This window comes from Sorghum bicolor, chromosome 1 (assembly GCF_000003195.3).
Source record: "Sorghum bicolor cultivar BTx623 chromosome 1, Sorghum_bicolor_NCBIv3, whole genome shotgun sequence".
Classification (NCBI taxonomy): Eukaryota; Viridiplantae; Streptophyta; class Magnoliopsida; order Poales; family Poaceae; genus Sorghum; species Sorghum bicolor.
The window spans coordinates 66,093,253-66,115,784 of NC_012870.2; the positions used below are offsets into that span (position 1 = coordinate 66,093,253).

At 41.3% G+C, this 22,532-nt stretch overlaps 2 protein-coding genes across 2 annotated transcripts; both read left to right on the top strand.

Annotated features, from left to right (window-relative positions):
• LOC8082655 (nuclear pore complex protein NUP93A) lies at nucleotides 1,236-9,113 on the top strand. Its single transcript, XM_002465231.2, has 15 exons — nucleotides 1,236-1,492; nucleotides 1,611-1,702; nucleotides 1,833-1,899; nucleotides 2,661-2,720; nucleotides 2,797-2,886; nucleotides 3,218-3,487; nucleotides 3,708-3,803; nucleotides 3,940-4,071; nucleotides 5,428-5,481; nucleotides 5,584-5,667; nucleotides 6,054-6,140; nucleotides 6,224-7,126; nucleotides 7,851-8,032; nucleotides 8,125-8,416; nucleotides 8,809-9,113. The coding sequence occupies exons 1-15, from the start codon at nucleotides 1,355-1,357 to the stop codon at nucleotides 8,884-8,886; spliced, it is 2,625 nt and encodes an 874-aa protein (XP_002465276.1). The 5' UTR covers nucleotides 1,236-1,354; the 3' UTR covers nucleotides 8,887-9,113.
• On the top strand, nucleotides 13,288-21,120 carry LOC8082656 (lipase). Its single transcript, XM_021450807.1, has 19 exons — nucleotides 13,288-13,551; nucleotides 13,643-13,730; nucleotides 13,930-13,968; nucleotides 14,082-14,114; nucleotides 14,307-14,384; nucleotides 14,482-14,525; nucleotides 14,826-14,866; nucleotides 14,944-15,026; nucleotides 15,158-15,249; nucleotides 15,379-15,448; nucleotides 15,753-15,782; nucleotides 18,852-18,917; nucleotides 19,042-19,089; nucleotides 19,194-19,261; nucleotides 19,360-19,432; nucleotides 19,544-19,705; nucleotides 19,837-20,031; nucleotides 20,457-20,533; nucleotides 20,658-21,120. The coding sequence occupies exons 1-19, from the start codon at nucleotides 13,502-13,504 to the stop codon at nucleotides 20,857-20,859; spliced, it is 1,539 nt and encodes a 512-aa protein (XP_021306482.1). The 5' UTR covers nucleotides 13,288-13,501; the 3' UTR covers nucleotides 20,860-21,120.

The following is a 22,532-nucleotide window of genomic DNA, read 5'->3' on the forward strand; positions in this document are numbered from 1 at the left end:
ATTTTAAAAAAAAACTGTTGGAGAGTAATCAAAATCTATATTCCTAACAATTAGAAAGGAATTATCTCAAAAAAAAGGAAAGATATTGAGAGTCTCTTGGAGTTGCTCTATCTTGTATTTTGAGAAGTTAATTGATCCTAAGTTTAATTAAGTACACAAAAATATCAATCTGTATGATGATAAGAGAGTGCTTGGATATAAGGGCTAACTGCTAACTATCTAAAAAATAGCCTAAATTAGCTCTAGTGCATCCAAATAGAAGGGCTAATATATAGGCTAATTTTTAGACAAGTTTTCACCTAGTTGTTAACCAACCATAGCTGGTTTAGACTAATCTTTAGCCCAGCTAGTAACTACCATAAATATTGTGAGATTAACCACATAATCTATTTTTATAATAAACCTATTTAGAGATACAAATGTTAATACTATTTTCTATAAATCTAATTAAATTTAAGATTGATAGATTCTACAAAGTATGAGATAAAGCATTTGTTTTAGGATGATAAGTAGAGTACTGCTAGATTGACCATTTTCATATTTTTAGGATTTATTTAGGCTTTGTAGATAGCCATAAACAAGATGACTATTAATAAAATGTTTCCTTAAGCTCCAACTGATATTATATACACATTGTGTTGTTGTTGCTGTAGAAGTGGGTCGCCAAGCTTAAGGAGAAAGATTAGGATCGGATCATCAAGATAAAAGCTCCCGTCACAAGTTGGCTCAAAGTTTCAAGCCCTAGCTCGGTTAATCTGGCTGATGTAGTGGAAATCTAGTCTTGAAGTAGAGGATGATCTTTTTTCTGTGTTACTTTGCTTTGAACTGGTAACCCCAATCTAGCCCTGTTTAGTTTGCGAATTTTTTAAGGTCCTGTAGCACATGTGTAACTATAGCAATTAGTGTCTAATCATAGACTAATTAAATTTAAAAGATTCATCTTGTAAAATACATGCAAACTATACAATTAATTATTATATATATATTTAACGCTCTATGCATGTTTTCAAATATTTAATGGATGAGGTGAAAAGTTTTCTAGGTGAGAACTAAACAAGGCCTGATATAACAACAATTTTCTCCAAAAATCCGCAAGAGCCTAGATCTACAGCGGGCTAAAATGGGCCTACGCTAGGCACGTTGTACGTCTATTAGACTCAAGCCCAACAGTCCGACTCCACAGCCCAAGGCTGGCTACAAGCGATGCGCGTGACCCCAGCTCAGCCCAGCAGCCATTTCAGCAGAACGCTCCACCGCTTTCTCCGAAAAGGCAAAAACCCCACAGCTCGAGCGCCGCGCCGGAAGCCTCCGCCCTCGAAACCACGAGCGAAAACCCTTCCGTAGTCCGGCGGTGATGGCCGGCGTCGGCGGCAGCGGCAGCGGCGGTGGAGCTGGGGGCGACGCGGAGATGGGCGGTTGGACGGGGCTTCTGCACTCCTCCACGAAGCTCCTCGAGCAGGCGGCGCCCACCCCGCACTTCCCTCCCCTTCAGGTGCGCGCCCGACGCCGTTCCCCTTTCCTTCCTCGCAGCTTCTCTCCCTTCCTCGCTGCCGGCGCCGGCTACACTTGTTCCCTTCCGCCCCTGAAGCGTTCGTTTCTGGCCCCTGCAGAGGAACCTGGACCAGCTCGAGGCGCTCTCCACCAAGCTCAAGGCCAAGACCATCCGCGCTGAGGCTCCGTCCCAGTCGCTCTCCGCCACCAGGTAGACAAATCTCCGGAACCCACTTGATTAGCATGGGGAGCCTTTCTGTGCATTCTCTATTTTGCCTGAATTGCAAGTGCGGCTTCTATAATTTTGTGGGGGACTTAGGGTTTGGGCTGTACTTCTGCAGATTGCTAGCGCGCGAAGGGATCAATGCCGAACAGCTCGCCAGGGACCTCAAGTCATTCGAACTCAAGGTAATGGATGAGCGTGCCTACTGGGCCAGAAATAGTGCATTGAGGGCCACATTTCATATAGTGATATGACTAGTTTCAGTAGTGTTGAAAAATCAAGCAATTGATTTGGTTTAATAGAGGATTTAGGTTTGATTGAAGCAGAATAGGATATGTAATTTACAGAAGCATTGTCATGATATACATGACTATCTGGTTGTACTGGAAGCTGCTACCTAGGATCCTACTAGTTTGAAAATACATCACACATTTTTATTGTGATGTGACAAATTACAATCCACCCTTACTTCTCTCGTATACTAGTTATTTACTTATTACAGTAAGAAGACTCATCCTTTATTCCTTATCAGTTGTTAACTTGTTATACAAAACATGATTTACTAATAAAGAAATAAGTCATCAAACATAGCCACAGCCCTTATATCTCTCCAACCATTTTGGTTAAGAAAAAAAAAGTCACTTGGCGTTTTGTGCATCAATTACATCACGGAGAACAAGGACCTTCTTGATGAATTACATGGTGCTACAGTCTTTTCTAAGATTGACCTCCACACCATTTTGGTTCCAGTAAAACCTTAATGTGCATGTGTATGTCGTGGCACATTTGCCAAATAGATGCCTAATTGATCAGAAAAGAACTCAATTTGTCATTTTCTGCTGTGCTTCTATATGCGCCTTTTATTGTAGATTTTCAGCTTCTAAATATCACTCGCTGCACAACTAATGTATGTTATTCTTATCTGGCCAAATTTGATGTTTTGCAGACAACCTTTGAGGATGTTTTTCCATCTGAAGCAACTACTGTTGAGGAGTACTTGCAGCAGGTGAACACTTAACTATCGCTCTGATTAGATACTCACCAGAATTTCACGGAGTATAAACACAGTATTATGTTTTCAGCTTCATGAAATGGCCATAGTTTCATCCATCCAAGAAGCTCAAAAGGACAACTTAAGGAGTTTTAACAATTATATGATGCAAGTTCTTGAGGTTGGTTTGCTTCTTCCATCTATTCCGTTCAATTAATATTTAATCAGGACTAATAGTTGCAGAATCAACTTGGTGTATGTTTGATTAGCTATTCAAGTTTCTTTTCATCTGAATTTAGATTTGTGTTTGGACAACTTTTACGTTCTGATAACAACCTTGGTTAATCTGGTACAATTTAAATAATACTTTACTTTTACCATTTAGAGAGTTAATATTTCTACACTTTTTTCATTGCCACAATGGACATTAGCACTTTAGCCTGTGTCTTCATGCATTTTTTTTCAGTGATTTCACTCTGTAGTTCGATAACTGTATATTATGTCTCCTGTAGGATGACTGGCAGAAAGAGAAGAGAGACTTCTTGCAGAGTCTAAGCCGGCTTTCTACATTACCCAAGAGAAACACTAATCTCTCGACTAGTGGGCTGGCTCGCCCTGCTTTAATGCCACCATCAACTTCCAATCTTCATGCTCCATCAGGCCTGCCTTCTGCAGAAGTCATGCCTATACCGAACAAGACTATTATCGAAAAAAAATCTTCAGTTTATGCTGGGGTTGTGAGGGACCTCAACGATGCTAGAGGACGCAGTCTACCTTTTAATGTATGCTCTCTACATCTATGTTAAGATTATGCATATTATCATCCATAAGAAATTAGAAATTTAAACCATTGAAAGTTCATTATCCAAGAATTCAATTTTGATTAATAGCTTAAGTTTCTATTATGTATGCTCTTCTATATATTATCATCATACCATGACAAATTTCTCTTGATGCTCCATCTTAACTCTGCTTGAGCTCATTAATGTCGTATTTGTGTAGCCTGCTACGGCGTTTAGGTCTGCTTATGAGTCCTTGTCTGTTGATGCTGTTGGCACAAAGTCAGTGACTATGCAGAAAGTGTGGCATCTAATTCAGGTACTAAAATTGACTTAATTGTTGTAAATTTATTTATACCATAATCTGTTAATTTCTGCTTATATTTGAATTTTTTTGTCCCTTATTCTACCATTACTTAATGATTGGTGTTTCTGTTGCTTATTATCTAATTCAGGCATTAGTTGGGGAAGGGTCGACTCATCGAAATGGTTCAAGAAAAATGTCACTAGTGGCAGGTGCAAGGCGTCATCTTGAATGGGGTCATGAGAAGTACATACTTGACACCATCAGCAGCCATCCAGCTCTTGTGAGTATAAATAGTTTTACTTATCTTTGTTTGAACTACTGGCGCTTGCTTAGCACATGAGTCTGTTTCCTTATGGAAGCCAAGTACCTTTCAAATCCAGTTATGTAAGGTTTATAGTTAACAACTCAGTAAACTTCGTTAAGTGAAACATTTGACATCAGATCCATCAACTCACCTAATACTGTTAGGCCTTGTTTGGATGTAGTCGGATTTGCATCAATCCACATGTGTTGGGGTGGATTGGTGTCAAACTTGAACTAAAATCCACCCCAATCCACCCCAATCCAAACAAAGCCCTATGTGGATACCATTGGTGGCTTAGGAGTGTATTTTTGCAGAAACCTCTTGGCTCTATTCTCATCCACCTTCAACTTTTTTTCCTTCTCTATACTCTTTACACTGGTGTGTCGTTTTAGGAGCCTTGCGCCCTTATGCCATAGCCATCATGTGCACAGTCCCCGTTGCATTGGTGACTAGTCATGCCCGCCCACCACCGCATCCAACAGTCACAACCAATTGCCCTAGCATGGCAGCTGAAGTTTTCTGCCCTTCTTGTATTTACCAATCAACTTGAGGTAATGCTTGAGAAATGGTTGTGAATTTGCTAGTTGCATGTGTGCACCCAGTTGTTGCATTGCAACTCATGCTCGAAGTCTAGGACTGCTCCATAATGGTTCCATCATGCACTACCCTGCTCTCAATAGCTTCCAGAACATTTTTTTGGCTACATCTGCTGCTGTTTCACACTGCTGGGTCCTGCCTTCAGTTGGTGCCCATGCGACTGCAAACTCTCGCATTCGCAATGAAAAATCACCATGAAATCTGTTACGGGATCACCAAGGAGGGAATCCAACACAGAAGTCCAATCATTCACAGTTGCATCCCTCATGGCATCCACATAAGCAGGGATAGGCAAGTTGGCGCATGCGTGATGTGCAAAATAAGCACATAACAAGTTTTAGTGTCATCTTAGTCTAGTTTGTAAGATGACTTACCTAATTGCACGTAGAGGGCAAGTTTCATTAACACCAATGCGATTTACTCTGTATTCTTGGTCGTGGCATGTCCCATTCTGGGTCATGAAATATCACTTGATTGACAGCATATGCTCAGAAGTCACATAATTACTTTGTTAGCGCCTTACGGTCATGTCAAATCATTCCTTCAAGCTCTATTTGTTCATCTTTCTACAAATAAACCAAATCTCCACTGCAATTAGTTCTTATAGTGATTTACATTTTACCTTATGGCGCCCTATTGTTTTTCACATTTGGATTTTTTTTCCTGGGTGCGAATGCTTCCCCATTGCATTGTATAATAATGAATCATGCTTTGCATTTTGATTTGTTGTTTTAGGCTGCTCTTGGTGGATCTGTTGGCAATCTTCAGAAGATCCGAGCATTTCTTCGGGTTGGTTTTGAATTGATGCTATTTTGCTCTATTCCTGTTGCTTTTGCACTAGTATGTTGTATGTATGCTCCAATGCATGCTTTTGTCCACTTGACCTGACAGGTAAGGCTGCGGGATCAAGGTGTGCTAGACTTTGACGCAACCGATCTACGCAGACAGCCTCCAGTGGATACAACCTGGCAGCAGGTTATTTTTGTTTGTTCACTTCTATTGCTGAAAAGAACTCTGTACTTAACATCAGTGTTTCCATCTGTTAATGGCATGTTGAAATCTGTAACTAGCTATCTGTTAGTTCAGCTGCAACTGCAGCTTCATGTGAAATGAAAGCTGTAGTCAATGGGTTATTTGTAGACTTATTGAATCTAATTGTGAGTTCTTTCTTCTTATAATAGGTATTCTCATTTTTAGAGCACTGCTGCTAGATAAAATGTCCTGTGATTGGGTTTATTACCTTTCTTGAATTAACCTTCCAATAGCAAATCCATGTTCTTTACTGTTCATTTTTGTAGAACTTTAGTAATTTGAATTGTTGTCCACTTATCTTCGAAGCTTCACATATTGCACTCCTACAGATTTATTTCTGCTTGAGAACCGGATACTATGATGAAGCAAGACAAGTTGCCCAATCATCTCGTACTGCGTATAACTTCGCTCCCCTGGTAAACTTTCTATGATCATGAATTCATGATGGATCCTTCTTGTTCAGAACAAGGGACTCAGCGATAAATATGTTCTTCCACAGCTTGCAGATTGGATTTCTACCAATGGTGCTGTATCACCAGAGACTGCTCTGGCAGCTTCTGAGGAATGTGATAAAATGCTCAGAATGGGTGATCGGCCAGGGCGTCCTGGTTACGACAGGAAGAAGTTGCTGCTTTATGCCATAATTTGTGGTTGTCGGCGGCAAATTGAAAGGCTGCTAAAAGACCTACCAACACTTTTTAACACTATAGAGGATTTCTTGTGGTTTAAGTTGTCAGCTCTGCGGGAATACACCAATGCATCTTCTTCTAATCTTATGAATGAAGGCTTGGTGCCTTATACGCTGGATGACCTGCAAAGTTACTTGAATAAATTCGAGCCATCATATTATACAAAGAGTGGGAAAGATCCCCTAGTCTATCCCTACATTCTGTTCTTAAGCATCCAATTACTCCCAGCAATTCTTTATTTGTCTAAAGAAGTTGGAGAGGATGGATACCATGTTGACGCTGTGCATATTTCAATCGCTTTAGCTGACCATAGTGTTCTCCCTGACGGTATTGGATCAGGCCAGAAAATTGGCGTCATGGATGCCTGTGCAGAGGCTGCAAGCATAATACGGCAGTATGGCTCTATATACTTGCGTAATGGTAATATTGATCTAGCCTTGGAATATTATGCACAAGCTGCTGCTGCCATGGGTGGAGGTGAGTTATCGTGGATGGGTGAAGGGCAAGCTGATAAGCAGCGACAACGAAGTTTGATGTTGAAGCAACTACTGACGGAGATATTACTAAGGGATGGTGGTATTCAACTTTTGCTTGGTCCAAATGGAATGGGAGAAGAAGGAGAGCTGAAAAAGTATATGATGGATTGGAGAAGTAGGCAGCAATTCTTACTTGAAGCTGCCCATCGGTGTCAAGAGGCTGGGCTCTATGACAAAGTAAGTAAATTTATTTTGTTGAACCTAAGTGTTTGTATTTGTTTTTGTTCTCGTGCTTCTGGATCATTTTATTTTTGCGTGTTCACTTTGGAAATAAGGTTCGTAGAAGGCAGCAGGCAGAAGCACTGACTCATCTTTATTGTTCTGTAGATCAGTGCCATGTATTCATGATAGGATTATTATTTTTTGAATTTCTTGCATGCTTATTATTGACTGAAAGAGTTAGACTTAGACTCTGCTTGGCATAGTAGTAGCTTTTCAAAAGCACCTTTTTTTTTGTTATTGTTTTGGAGCCATGACAGTAAAACATTCTAAAGTGCTTCACATGTCATGAACCCCAAACTGACCCTCAGCTTCTAGCTTCTGTGAGACTTACTATCTGATTCATTCTAGCTACTGATTTGCATTTTAAACTTCACCAGTCCATCCATTTCCCTGCCATAAAACTACTTGTGTAAACCTTATTAATTTTGCTCTAATACTGCCGTGCAAGAGACATGGCCAACCATATATGTACCATTAAGCTGCTACAGTGTTATTGAGCTTAATTATGCTTAGTGGATCAAATAGGACATGTCTATTTTCTGCACTTCAGCGTTCATTAGCATCTATATTCTGATATGATCTGCTTTGTGATGAAATTGATTCTTGAAAAGAGCTACCAGTGTATTTATTGTATATAACTGTATTAATTCAATTTTTGATTTGTATTCATATGAAACAGGCTGTGGAAATTCACAAAAGAGTAGGAGCCTTTGCCATGGCTCTTCAGACAATAAACAAGTGCCTGTCCGATGCAGTCTGTGCCATGGCACGGAGTATGCTAGATGGCGAGAGTCATGCTGCTGCCCTAATTCATTCTGGCAATGAAATTTTGGAGACAGCTAGATATTCTTCTGAAGCCAGGTTATTTTCCTCTTCTACTCTGGCCCTGGTAGAATGCTGGTTATTTTGCTGATTGAATCTGTTTTAATTTGTTTACTGAAACTTGCTTGCAGCACTCAAGAGAAGGATCTCATTTCTGAACAACAAACTGTGCTGAGACAGCTTGAAGCTATTCTCCATATTTATAGGCTAGCTCGAGCTGGACAGACTGTAGATGCTTTGAGGGAAACCATCAGGCTACCCTTCCTTCATTTGGGCACTCAGGCTCCAAATGTGACTGTTGACATTTTCAGGAACTTGTCACCCCATGTTCAAGCTTGCGTGCCAGATCTCCTGAAGGTTGCTCTAAATTGCATTGACAATGTTAGAGATACTGATGGGACCTTGCGTGCTGTCAAATCAAAGGTATTATCTGTTTCATATGTGTATCATTGGATTATCGCCACAAATTTGTCAGACATGACAGCTTACATCTTGCTGCTGTGGTACTTTTCACTACACTTAATTTGGCAATAACCGAAGGGTTAATCTCTTGCAATCTTGTCGGAGGCCTTATAAAGAGGGATTACATTATTGATTGTAATATAGTTTGGATTGGTTGAGAATGATGTTGTGGGAAAAATGAAGGAATATATCAATATATTTGTTCTTCTGTAGCACTGCCCATTTGTAATGTAAAACATGCATTTCTGAACCTTATCTTTTGCTGGTGTACTCAGCTTTAAATAATGCCTTTGCTAAACATAAATCCTGTCCTTCTGACGTTTTCTGATGCATTTTTCATTCATAATTTGCAGATTGCAAACCTTGTAGCAAGCAACATGAGCCGGAATTGGCCACAGGATTTGTATCAGAAGGTGGCACAGTGCATATGAAGTGGCTTGTGTTTTGAGCTGGTCAGGAATCTGGACTAATCTGTATCAGAACTCTGAAGCTTTCAAACAATTTGGTGTTGGCTGCTTGGGCGCACCATAGTTGTCATCCCATCTTGTGTTTAATGGGCGACAAATGTAAAATGTTTATTTGAAAAAGAAAATTCCACTGATATCCGTTTTTGTTGTGGGAAAATGGAGCACACGGTACAGATGCCTTCAGGTTTTAAGGTGGCTATTGCTATTTTTGCCTTTTTTTAAAGATTTTTTCTTCATAATCCTTATTGAACATTTAAGATTTCTGTGAAGTCTGTTTAGAATTAAACAGCGAATTCTCTAAGCATTGCTCCTGAGTAAATTTCTTTATGTGGTGAATTTTCACAAATCACAAGTGGTCAAGTGCACATGCGTCGATTAGGATCTTTATCAGTTGTTGGCAACTTGGCAAGCCTCTGGCTGATTGCAGAAGTGCACGGAGTGGCCCTTATCGCCCTGTCGGAGCCAGATAATTGTAACGGAGGTACTTACTCTGTACTCAAAGGATAATGATATGGTCTTTAAAACCTGACTTTAACTTTTTATTTTTATAAAGATATTATTAAAAAGTGGTATAGGTATATTTTTATAAAATTAATTTTTTAAGACAATTCTATTTATATGGTTTTTATATTTCCAAACTCAACAATTTAAAAGTTATTTATGATTTATATTTTCAAGTTTGATCAACACCTTGTCCAAAACAATTTTCTTTTGAGTAAAATGACTTCCTATGCTGGGGGAGTAAGCATACATGTACATTTGTAAGTTCCTGTTGAAAATGTCTTCGAAGGCTTCTACGATAGTCGATAGTATCACTGTTTCTTATGGAACCTCACCATTACGAACTCCGTATGTTGTCTGTTGTTTCGAATGCAAAACTTCACGTGACTTTTTACGTTTATTCGAATGGTAAAATCTCGTGCTACGGTTTGGACTTCAACTAGTGTAAACGTAGCGGAAGATGACGTCACAATAAAAACAGGATCTTGTTTGTAGCAGTAAGCAATAAATAATTAAGATGGAGAAATATGCAAAACAAAAAATAATAATAAGGTTACAATAAATCTCAAGTAACATGGCGTAACCTAGGAGTTTGTCTCAGCGGTGCGGTGTAGATCGCGGGGAAGATTCTACAAAAGGTGGGTCATCACTCATCAGGAAAACCTAAGTTTCAGCGGCAAGCTCCTAGTTGTTTGTGGCCTAAAAGAAGCCAAGATTTTTAGGTTGGTGCAGCACTTTCACGTGAGTGCTGTGATCTCCCTCCGTCGCTGTCTTCAATAAATCAATTTAAAACGTTGTTTTGCAATCAAATAATTTTGACTAAACTATTTAAAAAAAATTAAAATTTATAACATCAAATTAGCATGGTTAGATGCATTATAAACTACTATATTTTCATTGTGATGCGGTCCTATAACTCGGTTAAACATAAACTTCTTTTTGACTTAAAAGATAACTTAGAAATTAATTTATTCAGGCGCGAGGAGTAATGCAGCGATCTGAGGGGAGCGAACTACTTCCTCTGTTCCATAGAAAATGTAATTTTTAACTTTTTGACTTCTTTGTTCGTCTTATTTAAAATTCTTATATAAACATTATTTATTTTATTATAATTTATTTTGTCAATAAAAATACTTTGACAATAATTTATTTATTTTATTGTTTATATATAAAATAATTAAAATTAATGGTGAATGATATTCTTAACGAGACAAAGGAGTAGGTGTAACTGCGTAAGTGACTTCAGGAGGCTTTGGAGTTTGGACTGCTACAGGAGAAATCCTGCACAAAGGGTACCGGTAGCAGCTGCAGCGTGCAGGTATGGAAGAAGCATCAAGTCAATGGTATGAATGAATGCATGCAACACTTTTAGTTCTTAAAAAATTTTATAAAATTTTTTAGATTTTTTATCACATCGAATCTTTAGACGCATGTATGGAGTATTAAATATAGATAAAAATAAAAACTAATTGCACAGTTTGGTCGGAATTGATGAGACAAATCTTTTGAGCCTAGTTATTTTATGATTGGACAATATTTATCAAATACAAACGTCAAATTTTTTTGGATTACTTCCCAAAATTTTTTGCAAAACTTTTCAGATTCACCGTCACATCGAATCTTTAGACACATACATAGAGTATTAAATATAGACAAAAATAAAAATTAATTGCACAGTTTGGTCGGAATTAACGAGATAAATCTTTTGAGTCTAGTTAGTATATAATTGATAATATTTATCAAATACAATAAAAAATACTATAGTGTCGATTTTCCAAAAATTTTTGAACTAAACGAGGCCTAGGCCTCACGCACGCCCAGCCGGCAGGAGGCAGCCGGGGCCCGGAAGCATTCAACTTGGGCCTTGTTTAGTTAGGAAAAGTGAAATTTTTTTGGTACTGTAGTATTTTCGTTTGTTTGTGACAAATATTATCTAATCATGGACTAACTAGGATTAAAAGATTCGTATCGTGATTTACAGCTAAACTGTGTAATTAGTTTTTGTTTCCGTCTATATTTAATGTTTCATGCATGTGCCACAAGATTTGATGTGACGGGAAATCTTGAAAACTTTTTGGTTTTCAGGGTGAAGTAAACAAGGCCTTGCATGTACTAGCAGTAGCACACCTTATCCTGAGGATTACTTTATCTATACTCCACTCCACCCTGTTGAGTGTTGACTGTTGAGTGTTGAATGTTTCACCTGATCACTTCCAAGCCCGGGGATCCACATCTCTGCACCGAAAGGTCAGGCGATTGGGCTTTGACAGCAGAAAAACACAAAACTAGTCGCGTCTGTTGGCCTGGGATCGGAGCTTAGTAACCATCTGTTTTAAAATAAGTTTTGCGTGATGCGATCGAGTGCCGAACCCACTGATTGGTTTGGTTGGTCAGATATTGAGATAGATAAGCACGGAGATGGATTGAGGCTTTGAGGTGACGCCGCTTGCGAGGTCGCCGTTCCAACGCTGACTGCGGCCGGATGGCAAGCTGAACTGATAGAGTACACGTTTTTTTTTCCCAGATCATGTGGCCATGTTTGGTTAGATGAAAAGTTATGACAGAAAAAGTATGGTTCGGTGATTCGTTACGAGATAAAAATATTGTTAAATACCTAACAAATTTGTACGATAAGAAGAAGAAGTTTGTACCACAACATGAGATGGTATGCTGCGTAAGTTGCGGAGCTGAACCAACAGGGAGCACAGGAATCGCCGTCGTCACTCACTCGCGAGATGATGCAAGCAGCAGGATCAGGAGTTGCTTTGGTTTGCCGGCACGCCTCCCCTGCGCCTCGGAAAGCAAAGGAAAGGAAAAGAAAGGAAACGGGAAGGCGCTGGACACCTGGATGGATCTTGATTTCTTACTCCTACTTTTAGGCCCTGTTTAGATAAATGGGAGGAGTGGAGGGGGTGTGGTGGGGTACACTTCTGACTCCTACTTTTAGGCTCTGTTTAGGTTGAAGATGAAATTTTTTTTATATCATATCAGATATGTCGGAAGGATGTTATAAGAGGTTTTTAGAAACTAATAAAAAACAATTATATAGCTCATCTGAAAACTACAACACAAATCTATTAAGTATAATTAATCTGTCATTAACACATGTGAGTTATTGTAGCACTTAAGGTTAATCATGGACTAACTAGACTTAGAAGATTCGTCTCACGATTTTCAACCAAACTGTGTAATTAATTTATTTTTTATCTACATTTAATGTTCTATTTATATATTCAAAAATTTGATGGATAAAAATTTTTTAGACGGGGAACTAAACAGGGCCAGGTCTCTGCCACTGCCGTGGTCGGCTACCTAGCTCTTGTGCAACTACTAGCACGAGTGATGGCATTGAAGACTCGCTGCCGGGCGGCCAACAAGAGATACTACTGTACGTAGGAGTACAAGAACCCCAGAGACGATGCTACCACTACCATTAAATTACTTGCTCCGGAGTACTCCGTCTCGAAAAAAATAATATTTTTCTTACTTCTAGACAGACCATTTATTTTATTAAAAAAAGTTCTATATATTATAAAATAAACAAATAATTATTAAAGTATATTTAATGATAAAATAAATCATAATAAGATAGATGATATTAGATAAAAAATTCGAATAAAATAAATAATCAATAAGATGTCTAAAAGTAAACGGAGTAGGCAGTACCACAGCAGCAGCACAGTGCCCAGACGCAGCTGCACATATATAAATAATAATAAGTATATAAATAAATAAAAATAAAAGAATAGGAAGAAGAAGAAGAAGCTTTCCTTTTACGGCCCCAGCCCCCAGGACAGAATCACTGAGGCGGACAGCGCAGGGCGCCGACCCAATCCACGACGCCCATTTCCGATTCTTTCCGTTTTCAGGCAGGCAGGCAGGCAGTCACTTTACCACCACTAGGCACCGGCGCTAGCAGCAGGCAGCGCCCCGGCCCAGCACTAGTATAAAATATACTACTCTGCTGCTCCGCCACCACCGCGCCGCGGCAGCCCAAGCCGTCCTCATCCTCCTCGGTCCTCAGATCTCATCGCGGCGCTCCTCCCCGCCTCCACACACGTCGTCGTCGCCGCCGTCCATGGAGCTCGACGCCGAGGCGCGCCGCGGGTTCGCCAGGATGGGCTTCGGGTCCGTGCTGCTCTGTTTGCACAGCTGAAGCTGCTGCTGCTTCTTTTGCTCGCCGTTCGTTTGCTCACCGGGACCGTTGCTGAAGCTGCAGGTGCAAGCACTACCGGAGGCGGTGCCGGATCCGCGCGCCCTGCTGCGGCGACGTCTTCCACTGCCGCCATTGCCACAACGAATCCACGGTGCCCGTCATCCTAATATATATATATATATATATATATATTCTTCTTCTTCTTCCCTCACCACCTCACGGTTGATGCTGACCTTTGCTGCTCTGTTTCTTTCGTCCTTTTCTTTTTCCCCCCCTTTTCACATATCCTGCTGATGCTGCTCCTCGTTGGATCTTGGTCCGGATGATTGATTGGATTGGATTGGGCGCAGAAAGACGGGCACGAGCTGGATCGGCACGCCGTCCAATCGGTGCACTTGTTTACCATTTCTTCCTTCCTGCTCCCGATGCTTACGTACTACTACTACTACTACCCGGCTTCTTCTTGGGCTGACTTCTCTTCTTCCCCTCCCATCCCACACAGGTCATCTGCCTCGTCTGTGACACCGAGCAGCCGGTCAGTACTCACTATTCATACTCACTGCATGACCTTGTGTTTCACTTTCACCTCCGTTTCTCAATGACTCGTGGGACCGGCCCTACATTGACCGCGAAAATGATGATAGTGTTAGGACGCCGAAAATCTATCTATGGAGTGGAATGGTTTACTATCAGTTATCATTACCTCCGTCTTTCCTGGCTATTACAGATCGCGCAGGTGTGCTGCAACTGCGGCGTCTGCATGGGGGAGTACTTCTGCAGAAAGTGCAACTTCTTGGACGATGACGTGAGATGCAGCCGTAGACTGTTTTATTTACTACCTGATCTGCTGACTCTGCTGGTAAATAAATGAGATGGTGCTGCCTGTCTCTTTGTGTGTGTAGGTTGACAAGGAGCAGTTCCATTGCGACGATTGCGGCATCTGCAGGTGTGTGTGTGCGCCTCCCCTTTTTTCCATTGCACGATCTGAATCGCTGTGCAACCTGCCATTGTGTGCTTGAGTGCTTCAACTATTCGTAACTTTGTAACTTGGTCCAGTTTCGTTTGCGATCGATCATGATAAGTGCCAACGTTGGTGCAGAATCCAAATCTTCTTCTTCTTCTTTTTGTTGGCATACTTTGCAGTGAAGTGAAACTTGCAGTCACAATTTTGCTAGGAACCTCTGAAACTATATATCGCTCTCGTTTGGAAAGCTGACTGAAACTGTGATCCATTTTATTTGAACAGAGTCGGTGGAAAGGACAACTTCTTCCACTGCCAAAAGTGTGGTAAATACACTTGCATCGCGTTCCACGGCCGTCTACTGATTCTTGCGTTCCCATCATGAAACGGTTGTCACACGCAGGATCCTGCTACTCGACGACCCTGCGCGACAAGCACTGCTGCATCGAGAACTCGATGAAGAACAACTGCCCCATCTGCTACGAGGTGTGCTTGCTGTGCCTGTGCCTGTGCCTTGCTTCTTCTGTCTCTCTGCCTGCTGCTGCAAACTGCACTCCTCGATCTGCAGAGCAGTGGTGCTCATCGTTTGAGACATTTTTGCTGTTGTTGCAAGGCAGTACATGTTTGATTCGCTGAGGGAGACGTCGGTGCTCCGGTGTGGCCACACCATGCACCTCCACTGCTTCCACGAGATGTTGAAGCACGACAAGTAAGTGCCCATGCATTGCCCTGCTTTATAGTGCTTTTGCTGGCGCCAGGTCGGCGGCGTCTCTTTCGTTTCGTTCCGTGTGGCCTTCTTCTTCTTCCTTGGATGGATAACAACGCTGTCCATGTGTAGGTTCTCGTGTCCCATATGCGCGACGTCCATCTTTGACATGGACAAGTTCTTCAAGGCCCTGGACGCAGAGGTATTACGCCAATAATCTCTGCCTCACTCTCGGCAATTAAAGCTTCTTAGCGTGTTCAGATTGGCGTCTAGAGTCTTTCTTTTGATTGACTGCAAGAAAATGCTCTGGTTTCTAGTCTGGAACGCGACATGCTCTAGAGTCCAGATTCCAGAACAAGCACAGGCACAGCAGTTGAAATGATATGTTGAGAAAACTAGTTTGGATAGATCATAACAATTGACAGTTGTAGATGATTATATTTCAACAACACGTGGCAAAGGTTGTCTGAGTACTGAAAGTGGTTTGTTTCTTTCAAACTCTGCAGATGGAGGCAAGCTACTTCTACATGGGAAAGGTCAGTGCCTAACTGCCAATGCTGATATGACCCACACCCAACCATCCTTCTCTATCCTAAATCTCTGGACCAGATTCTGCTCTGCAGCTCTTCTGGAAAGCAAAGTGTCCTCTCGTATAAATCAAGCCATTAACCACAAATTCAGGGAGAAAAACTGAACATAACAAGAAGTAGTAAAATAACTGCCACAAATTCAGAGAGAAAACCTAGAAACGGCTGCAGAGCAGAGATGCCCAGACGCAACTCGGCAGCAAGATCCGATCGATGCAGTATCAGTGCCCATGCCAATGCCATGCTGATGGAGTGATGGGTCTCGCTCATGCTTGTGTGTGTGTGGTTTTGTGTTGGTGCAGGGCTGGATCGTGTGCAACGATTGCAGGGACACGACGCAGGTCTTCTCCGGCGTGGCGGGCCACAAGTGCTGCCACTGCCAGTCCCACAACACCTGCCGTGTGGCTCCGCCTGTCCTCCCGTAGCCACATCTCCCATCTCTTGTTGGAGTTGGATACAAGGCTCATCCGTCCATGGTATCAGCAGCCAAGATACCCAGCTACACTACACATATATTGCTATTTATACCGGTAGCATTTTTATACACCAGTCCATTCCAGTCCGAGATGAACTGCATATAATTTCGTGATATGCAGAGTTAGCGTATGTATATGTACCTACACTGTTATTGCAGATCGGAAGATTGTCCGACTCTGGACGCATTTGTACCACGACGACTAAAACTATCATGTGATACCAAATTTGGATAGAAAAAAAAAACTATTTTTAGGACCTTGGAAATTACTAACTTGGGACGAGTGGTATTTCGTTGGAGTGCATAATACTTAATAGTTCAAATCCAATCTCTCTTTCTAAGCTGAGAATGATAAGAGGCTTGCGTTTCACGTGCATTTTGACGTAATAAAAGAAGAAACTTCAAACTTCATGTGAAAACGCAGGTGCACATTTGTAGTTTGTTGTAATTTTGTTTTTTCTGTCCTGACAGATTTGTTATAAATTATAGAAAAATTTGTTATAAATTATAGAAAGATTTAACCAATAAAAAGTACAGAAATAAAACGTATACAGCCATGTGGACCCTATCCGGCCGATAGGGGTATCATCCGGCTCCTATTAGGGCACTCACAATGCAGACTCTATCATAGAGTCTAAAGTTATTTATTACCTCGAACGATGTTGACTTGGAGTCTAAATAAGACTTGGAGTCTTATTTTTTCTACCTCTTTTTTCAATAAATATGCTGCCACATCAGCAAAATGCCATAAATAATATGTAATTAATTGTCTTGGACTCTGTGATAGAGTATTGTATTGGGAGTGCCCTTAATCACCGTCGAGGACCAGTCACACGTCTCTGCAATGTTGGAGTGATGATGGAGGAGCACGGGTTGGCTGGGAACAGTTGAGGAGATGTTTGAGACTACTCCACAAACTTCACTTTGGAACTACTCTCTCCATTCCAAACTGTAAGTCATTCCAAGAATCTTGGAGAGTCAAATTTTTCTAAGTTCGACCAGATTTATATGATAAAATAATAATTATTATGATACCAACTAAATATCATTAGATTATTCCTTAATTATATTTTCATAGTATACTCACTTTACGTTACAAATTTTAGTATTTCTCTCTATAATTTTGGTCAAACGTGAAAATACTTTGACTCTCCAAGATTCTTGGGATGACTTACAATTTGGAATGAGGGAGTACTTTACAAAAAAAAACTGATTTGTGAAACATCTCTTTAAATACTCTCATAACTTCATCTTTTTTTTAAGTAGGATTATGTGAAGCTGCACTTGTTTGGCTAAGAAAAATATGAGTGGACCAAACACCCCCGTAATAACGGGAGTTGCAATTTTTCCTTTTGGTTTCTCGGCCCATGGCAGACGGCAGCCCGTTTAGTTCCTTGGTCAGTTGGGCCCGAGACCCGTGGCAGAGCCCGTTTCGTTTCCTCTTCGTTTTCTGGTCGCGGGTCCTGCAAGCGGCGAGGGAGGGGAGCCTCCTCCTGGTCCAGGAATCGTCAAGACGCCCCGCGCGCCATTACAGTCTGACAGTGACCCCTACAGGCTCAGGCCTCAGTCCTCCTGTCGCTGTCCCCGTTCATGAACCGGGCAAGCCAACGACTACGCACCGAGCGAACGGATGAGGATTTCCTGTTTCGATTTCCCTTCCTCTTCCCCTGCCTCTGCCTCTGCCTCGGGGTAACCATTAATCTCACTTTCACACTGACTCGCGTTCCAGCTCTCCCCTTCCCTTTGTTCCTCCAGCCTAGTAGAATTAAGTAGCTTCTTGCTCTGCAGTTTGCCAGTTTTGTGTTCCTGATCGATCGAATCCTCGAATCGTGCGTGTTTGCGCTGGGTGCCCTGGGTTTCGTCCTGGCGCAGGCGCTCTTTATAGCCCGACCGACCACATGGATCGGCGGAGATGGATCGGCAAAGCGGCGGCGGCGGCTGCTGTTGCTGTTGCGCTCTTGCTGCTGTCGACCCCTCCTCCTGGAGGAGCAAGGAGAGGTACCTCGATTCGGTCTCACTCGTGTCAGATTCCCTGTGGAAGCCCAGCGGAATCCGTGCGCCTCCGGACGGGCTCTGATTAGCTATTTTGCTCCCAGATTGGGGCTTTTCCGTTCCCCATTTGCCTTTCTGCCTTCTCCCAGCCGTATCTCGCTACTGTGTGTTTGTTAAAGAGAAGTAAGAAATGCTTTGGAGTTTCTTCACTGCCTTGTGTAAACCAACTGCTCTAATTACTATCACAGAACCCCACGTCAACAACAATGGGCGGAGTTTTGTTTTTAACTATACTCTGGCCAAGGCTGTTGTGGAATATGCTGCAGCTGTAAGTTATTTCAACCCCCCTTCATTTTAGCTAAATGTGCCATATATACTAGTACTATTTTTTTTTTCATATATCGTTTCCCCCATCTTTTTCCAAAGAGTCAGCGAGTTAAGCGTTTTATCGTTTCAGTTTATTATCATTCATATAGTTTCAATTTTTTTACTTTATATTTTAGTGTTGTCAAAATAAAGAGATCCCCATTTTTTCTTCTTCTGGTTCACAGGTATATATGACAGATCTGACGGCTCTATATACATGGACATGCTCAAGATGCAATGACTTGACTCGAGTAAGATTATCTAGGAGTATGGTGTTTACTGAATAGTTCAATGTGATCTGTTTCTGTTGAAGTACAACAAAGATACGTTTTTTCACTGACTTTGCCATGGTTACCTATTTTTTTTACAAAACAGGGCTTTGAGATGACTTGTATAATTGTTGATGTCCAGAATTGCTTGCAGGTCTCTATGCTACTTCCTTTCTCTCATAAGCCATAAGTGCTTTATTATCAATTTCCTTTAACTAAAAAACAATGCTACTCGTGATTGAACAATCAATATCGCAGGCATTCATCGGTGTTGATCACAATCTCAATGCTATCATTGTTTCAATCAGGGGAACTCAAGAGAACAGGTTCTGAAATAATTTGCAAACTTGTACTGATCTTTTTTTAAGTAAAATTCTTGGTGTTGCCATCTCATGTTATCCCACTTCTTAAATTTCCTGATCAGTGTACAGAATTGGATTAAGGACATAATATGGAAGCAGGTTAATCTTAATGATCCAAACATGCCCAATGCTAAGGTTTGTGGCGTTATCCATCTGATGTAATTTTACTGCTCTTTTCAACACTAAGACATGGCTTAACTTTCCTCCAGTTCTTTTTTCCTGATGAGATTTCTCCTATGATTAAAGGTCCACTTTGGGTTTTACTCTTCTTACAATAATACAGTTTTACGTTCAGCCATCACGAATGCTGTTCGCAAGGCAAGGAAGCTACATGGACATAGTGACATAATTGTAACAGGGCATTCGATGGGTGGAGCAATAGCTTCTTTTTGTGCGCTTGATCTTGCCGTAAGTACCAGATACTAGACATATATTTCTTGGCACAAGGTTCTATCTTTACTGCACAAGAGATTACCATCGGTGGACAAGAAATGTTTTTTTTTCCTCCATGATCTCTGAAACGTTTCCCTTATTTACAGATGAGCTTTGGCAGTAACAATGTTCATCTGATGACTTTTGGGCAACCACGCGTTGGCAATGCTGCTTTTGCCTCCTACTTCGCTAAGTATGTGCCAAACACAATGCGAATGACACATGAACATGATATTGTACCTCATCTGCCACCTTATTACTTCTTCCTCCCAAAACTGACGTACAAGCACTTCCCCAGAGAGGTATGCTCCTGAACAAACCTAAATGCACTGTGCTGAATACTAAACACCTGTCCAAATTTTCTCATTATATGGTTGTCCTTACCTCTCGGGATTGAGCTAAAAAGGTTGAACCCGATGACTTTGCTTGGCAGCATTTGAATTTGAGTGAACACCAATTGCTTCCGAAATGATATGGGCATCCTCATAATATGTTAACACAATAAAAATGTAACCTAGCTTTCAGTTCTTGAACGAATTGTTGCAAACTGTCATTCTCTATTTCTGAGTTGATTAATTTGTCACGCGGTTGAGCCCACTTGAAGAACCTGCAGCATGTGCTGTTTTGTCTTGAATCTTATCTGAGCTAAATTCTGAAGTGTTTTCTTACTGATGAAAACATACACATCTTTGAAACGTCATCCTAAACTCTTTTCATGTGCTATTAGGTGTGGGAACACGAAGTCGATGGCAACACAACCTATCAAGTCTGCGATGGCAGTGGTGAAGACCCAAATTGTTCCAGGTGGGCGCCTGTTTCAACTTGGAACTGGTAGCTTCAGTTTGTTGTTGCCTAGCTAGCTCAACACTTAAATCTTATATACGTCATAATAGGGCTCTCTGTTTTGCTTTTGCCTTTCCTCCTCCAGGAGCGTGTTTGTGCTGCTCTGGAGCGCTTCTGACCACTTGACCTACATGGGAGTTGAGATAGCGGCCGACGACTGGAGCACCTGCAGGATCGTCCTGGGGCGAAGCGTCGAGCAGCTCAAAGGGAGCCTTGCCAGCGACATTGTGATGTCCGGACTGTCCGTCGAAGTTGTCATCGCGGATGATAGCGTGCAAGTTGAGTGACGCGGTTCAGAGTAGTCGTTCGTAGTGATGAATTTATAGGAGGCTGTGGCATATGCTTCAAGAGCAAACGGAAGGCTTTTTCCTCTTCCTTTTTGTTCTTTGGTTCTTTCAGGCATCTGTGTAGCTTGAGTGAGATGTACAGAAGCTGGCACGTTCCTTGGCTTCATACTGTATATATTACAAGGATTGATTTTTTTTTTACAGGAACAAGGATCATGCATGTGTGTTTTGGCCCTCGTAAAAAAAATTGTGCGTTTTGCATCGGATGGACTATTCAGGGTTTGAGACCAATCGGTCAGTGTATGCGTCGCAGCGCTTGTACATGCTGTCCATTATATTCCTCGCGCAAGGTTGCACCTTCTCCGACAACGCCATCGGGGGCTTCCCGTCTAGAGATCCTTCGACGATGTCCATCCATGCTTCATGGATTACCCCTCTGAGCTTCCCTTTGGCTTGCTCCACTGTGACACCGTGCTCGTTCATGCAAGCTTGCACCGTGGAAATCACATGCTTCCACGTTTGCTCTCGCTTCAATGCAAACAAAACATTTGTCAGCAGGGGACGGCTAACACTGATACATTCAGTGTAAGTAGTCTACTAATGTACTATGTACATGATGTTTTTCGTTCCAATGCCAAAATGAGTTCAGAAGAAACTAGACTACTTTCGCTCTAGTTTTTTTTAGTGGCAACAAAAAAAGAAGTATCGACTTGCCAAATGGAGCATACTTTGGCAACCAAAGAAATAGGGGGATTAGGAATTCATGATATAGAGATTAAAAACATTGCGCTGCTTAGTAAATGGCTTTTCAAGTTATTTACATTAGATGGGACATGACAACAAATGATTGGAAATAAGTATCTTGGATCTAAGACATTATCTTTGACCTATTGGAAAAAATGGCGGCTCACATTTTTTAGGCTGGTCCTATGAAAATGAAACATGATTTTCTTCATTTTGGACCCTTCATAATTAAAGACACGGGTCCCAAGTGAGATTTTGGTAGGATAAGTGGTTGGGAACCTTACCATTAAGAGAGCAACATCCTTGTTTATACAACATTGCTAGACACAAGCAGAATACTGTAGCTGAGGTCTTTAGTACATCACCTCTAAACATTTTGTGGAGATGTGATTTGATTAGACCCAAATTAGTAGGTTGGAATGACCTTCTCCCCAGCATTGCTAATATATAGCTTTTGTTATGCACTTAGATAATGTCTAGATGTAGAGTAAAAATAATGCATTTAGAAAAGACAAAACGTCTTATAATTTGCAATGGATTGAATTGTAACTAGTAAGGTTCCTCCATGTGAGACACCGTGTCATCTGGCTTACAAATAAATGTCGGCAGTGCTTCCCACTGTTTTTCCTTTCAACCATATCTTTGGGCAAGTCTGATCGAGTCTACGCCACTGTTGCTTTGTCAGCTCATCATATTGATCACTGCACTAGAAGCAACTTGGCAATGTAATCACTGCTGGTGGCCGCAATGAACTCAGCGAGTTGGGTTGCGGCGGATAAGAGTTTTTTCGATGCACGTGGCCTTGTTCGTTTGAGTTTATTAGCCGAATCTGTTAACTATTCAGCAGTATTTTTCTCTCACAATAAATCAGTCAACAATACTTTTTGCCATAACTTATCAGCCAAACGAACAAATTTCTAGAGCTACTA